At 44.3% G+C, this 14,731-nt stretch overlaps 1 protein-coding gene across 1 annotated transcript in view; it reads left to right on the forward strand.

Moving 5' to 3' along the window:
- Nucleotides 1–14,292, forward strand: part of lin28b (lin-28 homolog B (C. elegans)) — a 14,578-nt gene extending 286 nt beyond the window's left edge. The window contains exons 2-4 of the mRNA XM_008303462.1: nucleotides 555–745; nucleotides 10,869–11,056; nucleotides 13,980–14,292. Of these exons, the coding sequence (XP_008301684.1) occupies nucleotides 555–745; nucleotides 10,869–11,056; nucleotides 13,980–14,292 (692 nt within the window). The remainder of the gene's footprint in view (nucleotides 1–554; nucleotides 746–10,868; nucleotides 11,057–13,979) is intronic.
- Nucleotides 14,293–14,731: the final 439 nt, after the last annotated feature.

Raw genomic sequence — 14,731 nt, forward strand, 5'->3', positions numbered from 1 at the left:
ATTGTTGGGACGTAAATGCGTTTATGTGGCCACCGTTTAAAAAAAAAAAAAAAAAGCTGGAGAGAGGAACCATGTGTACACCTGCCCCCTTTCTTTTTTCTTTGCAACTCCACAGCAGCAGATGCACACGAGAAAAAAAAAAAATCCTCCACAAGTTCCAGCGACATGAGCATGCCTGTGCACGAATCATCTGTCATGGAGGAGCAAACAACTTTTTTTTTTTTTGGGAGAGAAAAGGAGGAGGGAGAGGAAGATAGTGGGGGGGTCACAGCTAAAGCATGATGTCGAAAAATAGTAGTGTAGGAAATTTCTACCGGCCCTGAACTTCCCATGAGCAAGTGGAGGGGATTCCCCCCACGCGTCTTGGACACTAGTTGGTTTTTACGCAACAGAACCACGAAACTTATATAAAGCTGCTGCGCGTAAAGCTGCTGCTGCTGCTGCTGTGAGCCGCCACACTAAACTGAATTACTGCTAACTTCTTCTTCTTCTTGTCTACCACGCTTCTGTTTTTTTTTTTGTCCCCCACTACCCCCTCGCTCCCAAACCCTCAGGAGGGCCGGGTAAAGGTGGCGGAGAAGACCCCGCCAAGTCCACCGAGCAGGAGGACCGGACTCGACCTCAGATCCTGTCGGGATCGGGCTTCTGCAAGTGGTTCAACGTCCGGATGGGCTTTGGATTTATCTCAATGACCAACAGCGAAGGGAGCCCCGTCGACCCGCCTCTGGATGTTTTCGTCCACCAAGTAAGTTGATGCACCCCCCCCTACTACCCCACCACCACCACCAGCACCTCCTCCACCTCCTCCTCCCTTCTCTCTCCAAAAATAATCACAAAACACACACCAAACATCTGCTTCGTGATGTGTGTGTGTGTATGTGTGTGTGTGTGTGTGTGTGTGTGTGTTCGGCCCTTCACGTGGGGGGGACACATTAAGTTTGTGTTTCACTCCCACTGTACGATGCGGATGTTTTGCATTGACCCAACGTGTTGCTGTGGAATCACACGCTGTCCGTGGGGCTTGAAAGGAAAAGAAAGAGAGAAAACACACACACACACACACACACACACACACACACACACACACACACACCACGTTAAGTTTCCTCTGTGAGCCACATGCGTCCAGGTTTCCCCTCCCTCGCTTCCCTCCGCGCTGTGAGGGGAAGATCCGTCCGTGGTGTGGCCGTGACACGGTTAGTTTCACACTAACGGACAGCGCAGCTCCGCGTCACGAGCAGCCAACATGTCCGAAAAGTTAAAAACACTCCTTCGCACACGCGTGGGTCGTGATGTGGAGCAGCTTTGTGTTTTCTGTTCTGTCACACTGGAGCTCATCCTCTGTGCTGCTGCTGACATGAAGCCGTGGCCTGTTTTCCACCGCATGTGGGCTACTGTTGATTTATTGAGCATGGAGTTCATTTCAGAGGCCTTGTTTTCGGCTGATTCTGCACCAAACAAAGAGCTCCGGAGTCCTCGCTGCTCTCCAGCTTCCCCCTCTCTGTTAAATCGCCCCTCTCTCTTTTTTTTTTACGGTCCTATAAAGTGACTTTAAGGTAGTCGATGAGGAGAGGCGTGTTTCGCCATTTCATCTGACACCACCTCTACAGGAGGTGTCCTCACTGTGGATGTGGTGGTAGAGGGGCAAACAGAGGGGCAGTAGCTGTAGCAGGGGGTCAGATGTTAGCAGGGATGTGGTTCTGAATGGAGAAAAAAGATGCATCTGTTGGTTATTTATCGGATAAATTATGTGGATTACGTGTTTGTGTCCTTTAACATGTTGAGATTTTGGAATTTGGTGCTTTTGATTGTTGGGTTCACCTTTAAATCAGAAAACAAGAAGTACAAGGAAACTGGATCCCAACAATAAATAAACTAGTGTTCAAGATTTACTGCGTTGTTTTACTTTTATACGTTTGCACCACCGGAGTTGTCTTTTAATTGTGTTGCACCTCATGTATGATGACAGTAAAAGCATTCAGTTCTATTCTATTCTGTTCTATTCTATTCTATTCTATGCTAAAGTGCTGTGAGACGACACACGTTGTGAATTGTGTGAATTGTGTAAATTAAATTGAATTAATGTTGGAAATGGTTTGTTGAAGGAGAGGCTCTGACCTGCAGCGGTGGGACGATCTGAGGAGAGAAAAGTGGATCTTTAATGTTGTTTTTGTTCATTTAAAAATTCTAAATTGTTCTCAACATGAAGAAGCTGTTCATCCTCCATTAAACCTGACAAGTATATTTTAAAGTCTAGTTAGCTGCTGCTGCTGCTGCTGCTGCTGATAAAATATATATATTTATAGCTCATTTAAATTCTGCTGTAAACTTGATGATAAAAGATTCATATTTTGCGTGAATAATGTTTCAGCAATGCGCTGACCTTTGCTCCACATACCTCCACAGTCGTGGCGTGAATGAAACGGCACACATCTGATGGTTTTGTTCGCCTTTCGTGTGTCCATGCGGATGCAGTTGTTGATGTGGACCGGGCCAGAGGCTCGGGGTGGTGCACCTCTGCAGCACTAGCAAGCTTCTGATTGATACTCTCACATTGTGACTCATTGATTGACTGCACCGCATCTATCCATAAACTCCATTCTCCTGTCTTTTCCCCACTGGCCAGAGATGGTTGGGAAGTGGATCAGGCCAAGAGAAGTCTGGTGGAGGGTGGTGGTGGTGGTGGAGGGGGGAGAAACAGCCTTAAGAGCTGAGCAGAAGTCAAATAAACGCTGACTGTCTCAGCGGTTTACAGGACAGGAACGAGCATTGTCGCATTCTGCAGGAAGGTTTCGTAGATATTTGACGCTTGAAAGGCTCCGGATTGGTATTCTGATAATAGAGGAGTAGAGATAAATGTTTGCTCGTGGTCGCTGTCAGTTCAGATTTTTCTTCTCTTTGCAGCAGCTATAGTTGAATTTTTTACATATTTTACAAACCTTATAGGTAAATGAAGCAGCAGACATACGGTTTCCCTCCCAGCGTCTCCGGCTATATATGTTTACAACAAGCCAACTGTCATTCAGCACAAAGGAGAAGACTATATGCATTCATAAGCGGAGTGTCATATTGAATGCAAAACACCCCATTCATTTGCAAGAATCTGCATTCATCCATACACTCTCATTAAATCAGTCACTCATTTTCCTCCTCTTATTCTCCCTCCCTGTCAGTCTGTGTGCTAGCAGCCTGAAAGCCCTTTACATGTCCTGATGCCACGTCCAGGTGGAGACGTGCACATTTGGGTGGATTCAAATCTGGAAGCTCCTGTTATATATGTTGCTATTTTATTTTTTTTAAAGCTTGTGATATTACCGATTAGAAATCAGCGGCGTGCTAACAAGCACAGACTGTTATTATACAAGAGAGGGTTTGGCTTGACACGGAGGTCGCGCTATGTTTTTTTGCATTTGTGGTAAAAGGTTAGCTCTTAGTGAATGTATATATAATAAAAAATAAAAACCTGCAGATTTATTACTGACCCTATAGAGAGAGAGAGATAGGGCTGAGGTAGGAACGATGGGGAGGGGAAGAGGGAGCATGAGGACAGGAGGAAGGGGGAAGCGAGAGGAGGAGTTTCCCTACGAGAGGGAAAGAGGAGGGATGTGGGAAAAATAAGTGTGGGTGAGGGGTGGTGGTGGTGGTGCAGCGGAGGGGAGGGGAGGGGGCTAGTGGTAGTGGAGGAGGAAAACATGAGTGAGAGGTTGGAAAAAGACGAGTGAGTGGAGGAGGTAAGAGAGGGGAGGAGGAGGAGGAGGAGGAGGAGGTGGTGGTGGTGTGAGTGAGGGTCCCCGCCCGACCACGAGTTCTCTTCCTGGGAGGCCTCTTCATCAGGGCTCCTATCTGATCACTTCCCGTCGGAGGGGACGAGTGCCAGAGCGTAATTAAGCATCTTCACTTTGGGCGATAGCTCTGCTGCTATTTCATTATCTCTGTTTGTCAACCTCCTCTCTACCTGGACTGAGTGGGGTTTTTTTTTTTTCCACTGTGTGTGTGTGTGTGTGAGAGTGTGTGTGTGAGTGTGTGTGTGAGTTCCTGCTGGGACATGGGGGGTGTTCTCTCCTCGGGCATTCTTTAAAAAGAGGAATTTCTTTAAAGACAAAAAGGCAGGAGGGTTGGGTGGGGTGAAGGGGTGTGTGGTGCTGAGGTGGGGGGCTGCTTGCCCTTTGTCGGTAATCAGTTTGAAATGTTGAACAGTTTGCTGCTGCTATTCTCCTGAAACCCCCAGAGTGTGTGTTCAATTTATGAAGCCCCCGTGAGTGTGTGTGTGTGTGTGTGTGTGTGCGGTTCGTACTTTCTGCTCTTAACCGGCGGTTTGTTGATGCCTGCATGTGAACCGTTGTAAGATGTTTTAGGTTGTGAGTGTGCGTGTGTGCACGCTCGAGAGAGTGTGTGTTTTGTGTAGTGAGGTTAAAGTGGGCCCCTAGTGAGATTAACCTCTGGTCCGTGTCACTGTTTGGCATGCAGGCCCCACCCATCTCTGCCTCCAGATAGCCAGTATCAGGCTTTGTGTCTCCTGCAGCCACACTACACCCCCACACACACACACACACACACACACACACACCGACCGACCCACCGAACAACCGACCGACCGACCGACCCGGCTCTCTCTAAAAAAAAAAAAAAGGAGAAGAAGAAGAAAGACTAGTCATGTGACTTCCTTTTGAGGAGCTCGCCACATACAGCGGAGATGATTGGTAATTGGAAAGGTGGCCGAGGAGAAAGCAGAGCAGGGTTCCACACAAGCCCACGATTCACTCAGAGCACAAAGGGAGGTCGTGTGGGTGGAAGCTGACGGTCCAGCGTGTTTGCAAATCTTTAATTCATTTAATTAAAATAAATCTAAAAACACAGAGAGGAGATTTTTTTCCTTCACTTTACCATCAACTCTCCTGGTGGTTGTATTATATGAATGTATATATAAATAAATATATCTGCTTTTTAAATGTGATCTCACACTTTGACAAAAATGTGCAATTTGTGGTTGATTATTTTTTAAATTTCATTTTTGGTTAATCATTTTCTTCATGAATAGTTTCATCATAAAAACATTTAAAATGTGCAGAAACGAACCGAGAACACATCCTTAGATGGTTTTGTTTTTCTTTTTATCCGTCCAGCAGCGTAAAATCTAAATATATTTAATTTACTGTCATATATGGGGAAAACAGCAGCGTAACATTTTCACATTTCAGAAGCACAACAAATAAAAAAATTTTCAAACTGGACGAAGTAATTGTTTTAAAGGATATGCAGCTGTGCGAAGATGTTTTAAAGTTGGTTTATTTGTCTTAAACGGCGTCTAAAATGCATCAAAAATCTGTTTGAAAATGTGGTAATGTGTAGTGAGATTTCATCTAAAAAAAAAAGAAGAGATAAATCTGAATGCGTGTTACACCTTTCAAATAAAATGCATAAGAAGGCGACGTCTACAGATTAGTGGCAAACACCTGAAATCGCTCCGTTTGCTTTGGTTTCTATCTCTTGGTGTCATAATCAGCTGGTGCCGTGTTGAGTTCAAACTGTAGCTGCAACCAAATCAAACAAATAATGAATTTAATAATATTGTGCAAGTTCACCTTGATATTTCTAAAGATCTTATTTTTTTTGACGCCGTACATTCTTGTTGGAGTCTGTTGTGCTGCTTTGTGCTGAAGATGTGAGATAAGTTCAACCTTTTTGGAAGATTATTTCAGTTGTATTCATTAATTGCCGTCAGGTCTCTGGGGGGCGGCGGCGCTTCTATAAACGGTTGAATGTTAACTAAAAAAGGTTTTTTTAAAAACTGGGTAGAGACGTGCTGTGTGGTGGTGTTTGTGTTTGGAGCACTTATTAGCTGTGTTTTATCACCAGTCACCTCACCGGGGTTCATTTCCCCTCTCGTGCTGATAAACGTAGCGAGATGATCTAGTGCTTCCTCCCCCAGATCAAATATTTGCCCCAGTCATAATCGGGGAGTGTTGGATGTTGTTAATTTGAGGCAGGGGGAAACATGAAGGCTTTTAAGTGTGTGACGGGGGGTTGGGCGAGGTTCAGGGGTCAGGGCCGCTAATGACAACGTGTTGAGGAGGGCTGGGTGTCAGCGTCACCAGAGCCGCTCTGTTGGTGGTTCTGCATGTTTTCTCCTCCTCGCTCCTTCCCTCTTCCCTTTCTTCTCCGGTTTATATACGTCCTGTTGGGTTACGTCCATCCGAGCTGATGTGGCCCAGCTTTGTCCACTTAGCATTTCCTGTGTATAAAAAGCTACCTAATGGCACCGGGCCACATGGTGACCACCGTCTCCCTCACCTCTGCTCGCTCCCTTTCCTTCTCTCTGCACCGGCGTGGGCCACCTCTGATTGAAAGCATCCCATAATTAGCCATTCTGTAGCCGGTGGTCGCCGCGGTGAGAGAGCGAGAGGCTGGTGGAGGACGCTGGGTCTCCTCTCCCTCTCTCTCGCTCATCCCCTCACATTACAGCTTCCTGTATTGATTGCTGGGCCTGGTGATGACGAGGGCCGGCTGATGAAAAGGAGGGCTATTTCTATCCAGGATGTCAGAGTCCGTATTGATCGCTGCCTCCTTCCTACACACACACACGTACACACATGTAGAGCTGCAGAAAGATATTTATTACGTATAAGGAAGCTCGTAAGCATAATCAAGCCCTCTGCGAGTGTGTCGGTATCCATTTTGCGGGATCGGTTTCCTTCCTTGGGCTGTTGGGATGACAGTAGCTGCTCCCGAGCCGAGGCGCTGGTGTGGTCTTCCAGGCAGGCAGGGGGTGGTGCTGGGATGGTTACACCACTGACCCCAGGATTTCTGCTGCTGACCTTTGGGGTTCCTGATCAAATGGGGGTTTTGTTCCTGGCCTCCCCCCCCAAAAGTCCAGCCACTGATCAGGAGTTGCTCCTCCATTGGAGCTGAACAGAATGCGCTGGAGGCATTTCTATGAACGTCCCCCCTCCTCCTTTTTCCTCCAGATTCTCTCCCTTATCCACCTCCCTGCGCTAGGCCACTCCCCCATTCTGTGTTCTCCCTCTCTCTCTCCCTCTCTCTCTCACACGTTCTCCTTGGCGTTCTCTCATTCCCTCTCCCCCGGCCGTGCCCTTTCCTGACCTCTTTGCGTAAACTGAAACGGGTCAGGACACCCGCCAGGTCACTCGAGAGGAGGGGACTCGGGTTACAGGTTCTGATTTTGTGATTTTTTTTTCTTTCTTTTTCTTTTTCACACACACACGCACACACACACACACACACACACACACACACACACAGCAGCTCTGAGGCACACATATGTAAATCCACATGCTGCATTTTATTACGTAATTGTGGAGCTGTTGCAAGAGCGTGCTCCAGAACTCATCTGAGACGTGAACGCGAGCGTGATACCACTTCCTATGTGGAGGTGATCTGTGTGTGTGTGTGTGTGTGTGTGTGTGTTTTCCTGCGTTTCTGCAGAACAAAAAGGGGTTGTGTGGTTTCCTCACTGGTGCATTGTGGGAACTAAAGGGGGTTGGAGGAGAGGGGATAGAGTGCTGAGACAAACCACTCAACTTTGACCTGGAGAGACAAGCGGCGCTGAAGACAGGAGAGGAAGAGGAAGGGCTCGTGTGCCACGGCGCCGAGACCAGTCGATGGTTATTCATCATTATTCAGAATACATTGTGTTTGGTGGGGGGATGGGCACAACTTTTGGTCCGCTCGCTGCTGATTCCTGCTGAACGAATGCCTCTCAGTCATTTGAATCCTCTAATGTTTGTAATTATAAAATCGACCGGCGCTTTAATTCCAGCGGCCGGGGTTCAGGGCGTTTTCTTGGTTAGTCGTTTATCGGGGCGGGTTTCGGCGTCCGAGCAGTTTCAGGTCGATGATAAGTTAATGATTATCGGATCGTAGAATTTGTTGGTTTTGTTTGAGTTTTTCTGGACTCACCTCACCCCTTTTTCCTTCCCTCTCTCCTACATCTCTGGTGCAGAATCTCCCCTCTCGCTCATTTCCATTCCCTGATCCTCGACCATTCCTCAAAGCCAAATCCAATATCTCGACGCCCAAAACCGACGAGTCCTCCATCAGCAATCGACTCCAGGCAAAGTGGCCTTGGCTGTAACCCTCAGTGACTGCAGGCAGAGAAACAGAAAGGAGAGATAACAAATGAAGGGATGAATAAATGAATGAATTATTTCCATTGAGTTCGTGACTTTGCTGCTTTTTTCTTTTTCTTATAAATTGTGAAAATGTGGAGAAAAGAAAAGCTTTGTGGAAAACTTTGATTCAGACCCGGTGGTCGTGTGTTTGTTTGTGTTTTTTTGTGGAGGTTAAAGTGAAAATCTGTTTATTTTTTGAATTTAGTTTATTTGTATTTTTTAAATTTAAGGCACAATTAGTTTCTTATAATTAGTGCGATCGATGTGGCGTGAAATCTGGAGCGCGTTTTGATTTCGTAGCTGTTTGTGTTGTGATTCAGTCGAGAGAGTTTGAAGTTTAAGTCACAATTTAAAATAATTAATGGAAATATGAAAATACTGACAGAGTTTTTAAATAAAGAAAAATTATACGATTACATGCCAGTGTCTGTATGAGGGGTTTTCAGTTTGAATTAATTTTAGTATTTCTGTTAATGAATTCTGTGTTTCACGGCCTTTCAAACACATTTTTAAAGTCCAGAAGTATTAGTTCCAGCAGCAGCAGTTTGAAATAAACTGCAATGAGCTCATTTCTTTTAAATTAAAAGTATAAAAAAATGCATGCATTAAGTTTGTAATTAAAAAAAAAACTTTTAAAGTTAAAGGAATAAAACTAAAAAGAAAAACTCCTCATAGAAGCTGTCTGCATCAAATGTTAAATATGTTAAAACCAGAATCAAATGAAAAAAAACTGATTGAAAATAACTGATTAATTTAATTTAATACTGAGAACCTATTTTATTCTACACTGAAAAGCTTTTTGAGCTTTTAGAAAGCCTTCATCTGTTCCAGTGTTGTTTTGAAAACTGTGATTTTAATGTTGTTGGAATAAAAGCTAAAAGATTTAAAAAAGAATCTGAATAATTTGTTTTGATCTCATCAGTCAGAGTTTTAAACGGTGCACCAAAGATCTAAAGATAATTATTTTGATGACACATTTTCACTTTTAATTTATAAGTGCACTTTTTTAAAATAAACTAAATTAGTTTAAAGGATTTTTTCATATATTCTCAGCCTAGTTGTTTCCCAGAAGTAAAAATAAAAACTGCTGGTAAAACTTTCTGCACTGATTTAATCCACATTTTTATTCCAATCTTCCACTTTTATTTTCATCATGGCACACTGGTAACCGGACAGACGGAGTGCTCAGTCACTTTGCCTTTCCTCACTCTTGTACACATTTATTTTTATTTTTTAAAAACTCTTTTACAAATTCATTTCTATCTACGAGCCACCTATAGAGCACCTCCGGCTTCCTGTAACTGCGGTCGTCACACAGAGTCAGAACTGCTGCCGTACACATTTCCCTCTGCAGTTTCACGTTTGATTCCCTCTGATCATTTGTTCCTTTCCCTTCCTGTGTCTCCTACACATCTGTCTCTACAGCGGGCGCTGCTTTTACAGATACCGTGTGTGTTATTTATAGGCCTTGATGTATAGTAGGTAGTAGGTTTGCTCTGCACACTGCACGCCCGTGTGGGTGTGTGTTTACCTATGCCGAGATCCGCAGGGCTCGCTGCGATTCATGAAGGTCACGGGTACAGCGCCGTACGTTCTGTGTGATCAACAAGACATAAATCATTGTCCGGTGGTTATGTAGTAACTAAATCAATAATTCCGATCATGTAGATAAGATGGATGGTGGATGTGTTGAGAGAAAATGATTGCATGGGTGTAGCGCTCTTGTCTTTTTTTTTTTTGCCCTGCAGAGGGAATAGGAAGTGGTGTCTCTGCGAAAAGTAGATAAAGCGAGCATACCAAGGACACTGTGTGTGAGATAAGTCCTCCCTGTGCGCAAACTGTCATGGCAGTTGGTTGCAAACCACGTACAGTCAATCCACAGCGTTGGCAGTGATGTCTTTGTCTTTCATTGCGGTGCTGCTGGATGTCGCCGCATGCAGCAGGAGCAGCAGCAAACTTGGTCGGTGTTAATAAGTGTTGGTTCTTCTGTGACGGTTATCTGGATACGGGAAGAGCTGTTTGTTTGTTCACAGCTCTGCTAATATCTCTGGAAACTGTTCAATATTTACGTGTTAGACTCACCCTGATAGGTGCGGACTTCCTCGGCTGAGCTTTGAGCTGCTGCGCCGATAGAAAGTGAAACGGACGAGTCTCTTCTTCTTTTTTTTTTTTAAATTGAAAAATTAGTCTTTCTGCTCAAGACAGCGGCTCTCTTTACCTTTCATTTGCATAATGAAGACCATTAAAGTGCAATTGTCTTTTGTCATTCGCTGTTAAAAAACACCCAGCAGAAGCAGCTATGGCGAAACGCATCAGGATGGATTTAAAGCCTTTAAAAATGACATATGTGAGATGTGTGAATTGCCTTTAATGGGCTGCCAAATTATTCAACATTATTCAAGGACCTGGTTGTCTACGATAATTTAAATGACTGCGATATAAATTTTCCTACGGCTGCGTTACACTGAATTGTGCTCTTAAGAGAATCGTACAAATCACACACATGAACCCTCACAGAGTTATTGTCATATAATATAATCTATCAGCCCCAAGGGAACGAGTGTAACTTTGATATTAAAATTAGGGCAATTATTATTACCACGAGCACCAACTTATATCATACTTTTATCTCCTAACACAGCGGGCGGTACCTGACTTAAATCCAGACCCTCGTGTATTGCATCGAGCTATAAGCATCTGCTGCTTTCAAACGGATAATTGCTTTTTCTCTCCCAACAGAGCAAACTGGTGATGGAGGGTTTCCGCAGCTTAAAGGAGGGTGAGCAGGTGGAGTTCACCTACAAGAAGTCCTCTAAGGGCCTGGAGTCCCTGCGGGTGACCGGACCTGGTGGGGGACCCTGTGCAGGCAGTGAGAGGAGACCCAAAGGGAAGGTCCCACTCCAGAAACGCAAACCAAAGGGAGACCGGTGAGTATAACCTGAAAAATGCAAAGAAAAAAAACAACATGTGCATGATTTGGTTCTATGTGGATGTAACGAGCACATGTGAATGCATCTCATTGAACAAAACCTGAATGTATGTGAGCTCGTAGTTCACAAAGCAGGACCGAGCTATAGTAAAAGGAACGTGCCTTATATGTACATCTCACCGCAGCCAGCTATTTCTGAGTGGGCTAAGATTATAGATTAAATCTATTCAATCTGCCCGAGTACATGGCTGTTGCTATGGTTATTGTGCGCCATAATAAGGAATTGAATAGGGCACTTTGCCTGCCATTGCCGCTATTTTAAATCAATTTGCCAGCTTTTACATTAGAGGCGGTATTAGCACAGGGGTAGATTGGACTTATATGCATCTCAATGCGGCAGTAGCTCAATCAATTGTTTTGTCCTCAGTGAAATCCTGAAGGGTGCTTTTGCTAAAAATCTGTCACAGGGAGCCGTCTGGAGCTCCTTGAAAACGGCTGGAGGTTTAAGCAGACTGCGATGCTCGTCTTCGTGCAGAAAGAGAACGTATGCAGGAAAAACGCTGCCAGGTAGAGGCGAGTAAACAGCGTCTATAGGAAGGCGATCACATGATCTCAAGGCTGCATTTACATCAAGTCCAGCTCTCTTTATGTTGCCGCATCACAGCTGCATCAGTGGAGCACCGCCGTGTTATCCAGTTTTTCAAAGTGTGAAGAGAAAAGGAAGAAACCGTATCTGCCAGAGAAGCTCCCTGATTGTTTTACACAGCTGAATAATTCAGGTTATTTGGGATAATTGATCCAGTGTTAGGTCAAGTGTCTACCTTCTGCTAAGGTGGTGGCAAGGCGGTATTGGATTCAGAGATGGCAGGTAGATGTCTGTGATGTCATCCGTCTTTGTGAGCGCGCTCAGTGCGAGCAGCTGCTGTGCTGCTCTGACCTCTGCTGGTTACTCCGCCATGCTAACATCCAGTCCGTTCTTTGCACTGGTGCTGCTTGGATGAGCGTTAAGAACTGTATAAACACTTCAGTGGTTCTGGAAATAACATCAGAGGACAGTAATTATGAGGAGAGGGTATTTTGGGAAACATAATGAGCAGAAGAGCAGGTACGTCCACCACAGGTTACAGGATCTTCTTGGTTTATGAAGCACTTGTGGGTTTTGTTGGAAAAAAAAAATACTAATTCCCAATAAAAACGCTTCTCACCTGATCTGAAGCGACACCTGAAGTGATGTCTGTGTTTATTAATTAAATAAACCAGTCTGCTAAACTCTCTAACTAAAGTCTGTCGTCTTCATCAGGGTGGTTTCTAGTTTCTTCATATATCAGTTATCACAGGTCATCAGTTAGTTATGTGATCATTAATTTCTATATTTAAAAATCTGTATTTTTTTATTTTTTTACAGAATAAAATAATTAATTTTAAAATGTTTGGAGTGAAAAAAGCTGACAAGTGACTGAAGAGCGAGAGTGTGTGACGCGTACATATTGATCATTCTTTATCTTGTTGCTTCGATTATTTCCGTTGCATTTCTGAGCCTGAATTGTTTCCTGAACATGCAGGAGTTTATTTTATTTCAAGCCTTTGAATCAAATGAAACGGTGGAACGTCGTATTTTGAGCCACGGGCATCTCTTTTTTTAATTTCATTTAGAAGTTCTGAATCACTACTTGCTTTTAAAAACTTCTAGAAACCTTAATTTTTATCGAAATAATTTGCTTTTTATTGCTACGACAAGATTTGACATTTATTTAGCGCATAAATACTAAAGTTTGTTCAGTTTTTTCTTTTAAAACAGCACAGTGAATTGAATCCTAACTGCTGAAATGGGAGAACAATCTCCTGAAAGCTGCTTTAGAGTCTTTTATAATTACATTTCTTAATTATTTCAGATTTTCTTCAAAACTAAAGTAGCCCTAGAACCAGCGTTTTTATAATTCTTAATTACATTCTTTATTTTTTCTCTACAAAACGCAGCTAAAATATATTTGTGGGTCATAAGAAGCATGAAAAATAGCCTCGTTAAATTCATTTGTTTAACTCAGACCCTCAGGTTGGTGTTTTTATTGGATGTAAATGGAGAAAATACAAGTGAAGCACTGAAGAGAGAAAAACATTTCCACAGAAAAACCTGTCATGATCTGGTTCCTTATTTACTGGGAGCAATTTGCAGCCCAGTTTGCTCCGTCAATCCCTGTTTTGGGAATCGGCCGCTGATGATTTATGATAATTCTGCTCCTGCTGCTTTTAGCTTCTACATAAAGACAACATTACGTGGCCATATACTTCAATTAAAACGAACATGAAACACAGCGATGTGTAACGCTGCTTCGGGAGAAATTCCAATTAAAAAAAGTCAATGCATCAGCTGTTTTAGGCTTTGCTGCCTACGAGGGATTAAGCTTTGTGTCCCAGAACAACAGCAATAAAAAGAAAAAAAACTCTTAACGATGGCTTGTTTAGGGCATCCAGCCTTTAAAAAAAGAGCATGTGACAAATTGCAAAGAAAACCGATTTGATGTAGTGCCAAAACATCAGAACGGCTGAAGTCTTGGTCACCTTCGCCGTTGTGCTTTTCCATTGTTGCTCTTTCAGCGGTCTTGTGCTTCTTGTCACAGTTAATAACACAGAACAGTTTGGCATGTCACAGGGTGCCACTCAAGTCCTGCCTGGTCCACAGCAATACCCAATGTCATACCCCCATCTAGTGGTCAGTTTCAGTCGGAGCAGGTTTTCCAGCGCTAGTGCCGATGCTTCACGAGGGTAAAATGTGAATCCTGATGTTGCTCCAAATAAGTTTCATTTTGCCTTCAAACTATTTTCAGATTTCAAACTAGAAAATCTGTCTTTTGTTTGGGAATAGCGTGATGAGGGTCTCGTGTGTTTTTACTCACCCTGCGTGTTCTCTCCTTCCTCTGCAGCTGTTATAACTGTGGAGGTCTGGATCACCATGCCAAGGAGTGTGGCCTGCCCCCCCAGCCAAAGAAATGCCACTACTGCCAGAGCATCACGCACATGGTGGCCCAGTGTCCCCACAAGGCGCTGTCGCCCGCCACAGGCTCTCAGGACCAACATGCGTCTACCTCGGCCTCCAGCCCAGGGACCGGGCCCTACCTCTGCCTCCCGGAGGAGGAGGAGCGCTCCGGCTCGTCTCCCCTGGAGGGCTCCTCCTCGTCGCCCGAGGAGCCCCACTCACACCGCGGCTCCCGGACCCAAAGGTGGAGGAAATCCTGAAAATAGTCCATGGAGGTGAACCCTTTCACCGCTAACCTCTGACCCTCATGTCTCCCCTCAATCAAGGTTACCTGAAGCCCCCCCTCATCTACCTCACACCTGTGAAAAAAAAATGGGAGGTCTTAATTTCTTTACTTTTTATTTTTTTATTTTTTTATTTTTCTAACCAGCGCAGCTATGGCAACGATCAACGGGGTACGGACGTGCGTGAATGTGTGTGACTGACTTGCAGTCATCTGGTGCAGCTATGGCAACCACCGCTGGAATGGTGACTGCAGGGAAAGACTGTTTTCTTGTTTCAATCTGTGCAGCTCGAGAGTGAAACAACGTGGTATGAGTCTAGGCTTGATGATAGTTTTTTGTTTTTTTTTTCCTCTTCCTTTTGTTCCCCTCGGACCTAAGTGTTGGCCATTTTGAATGCTTTTTTTGCTCCACATGT

This window comes from Stegastes partitus, unplaced genomic scaffold, assembly GCF_000690725.1.
Source record: "Stegastes partitus isolate 25-593 unplaced genomic scaffold, Stegastes_partitus-1.0.2 Scaffold2010, whole genome shotgun sequence".
Lineage (NCBI taxonomy): Eukaryota > Metazoa > Chordata > Actinopteri > Pomacentridae > Stegastes > Stegastes partitus.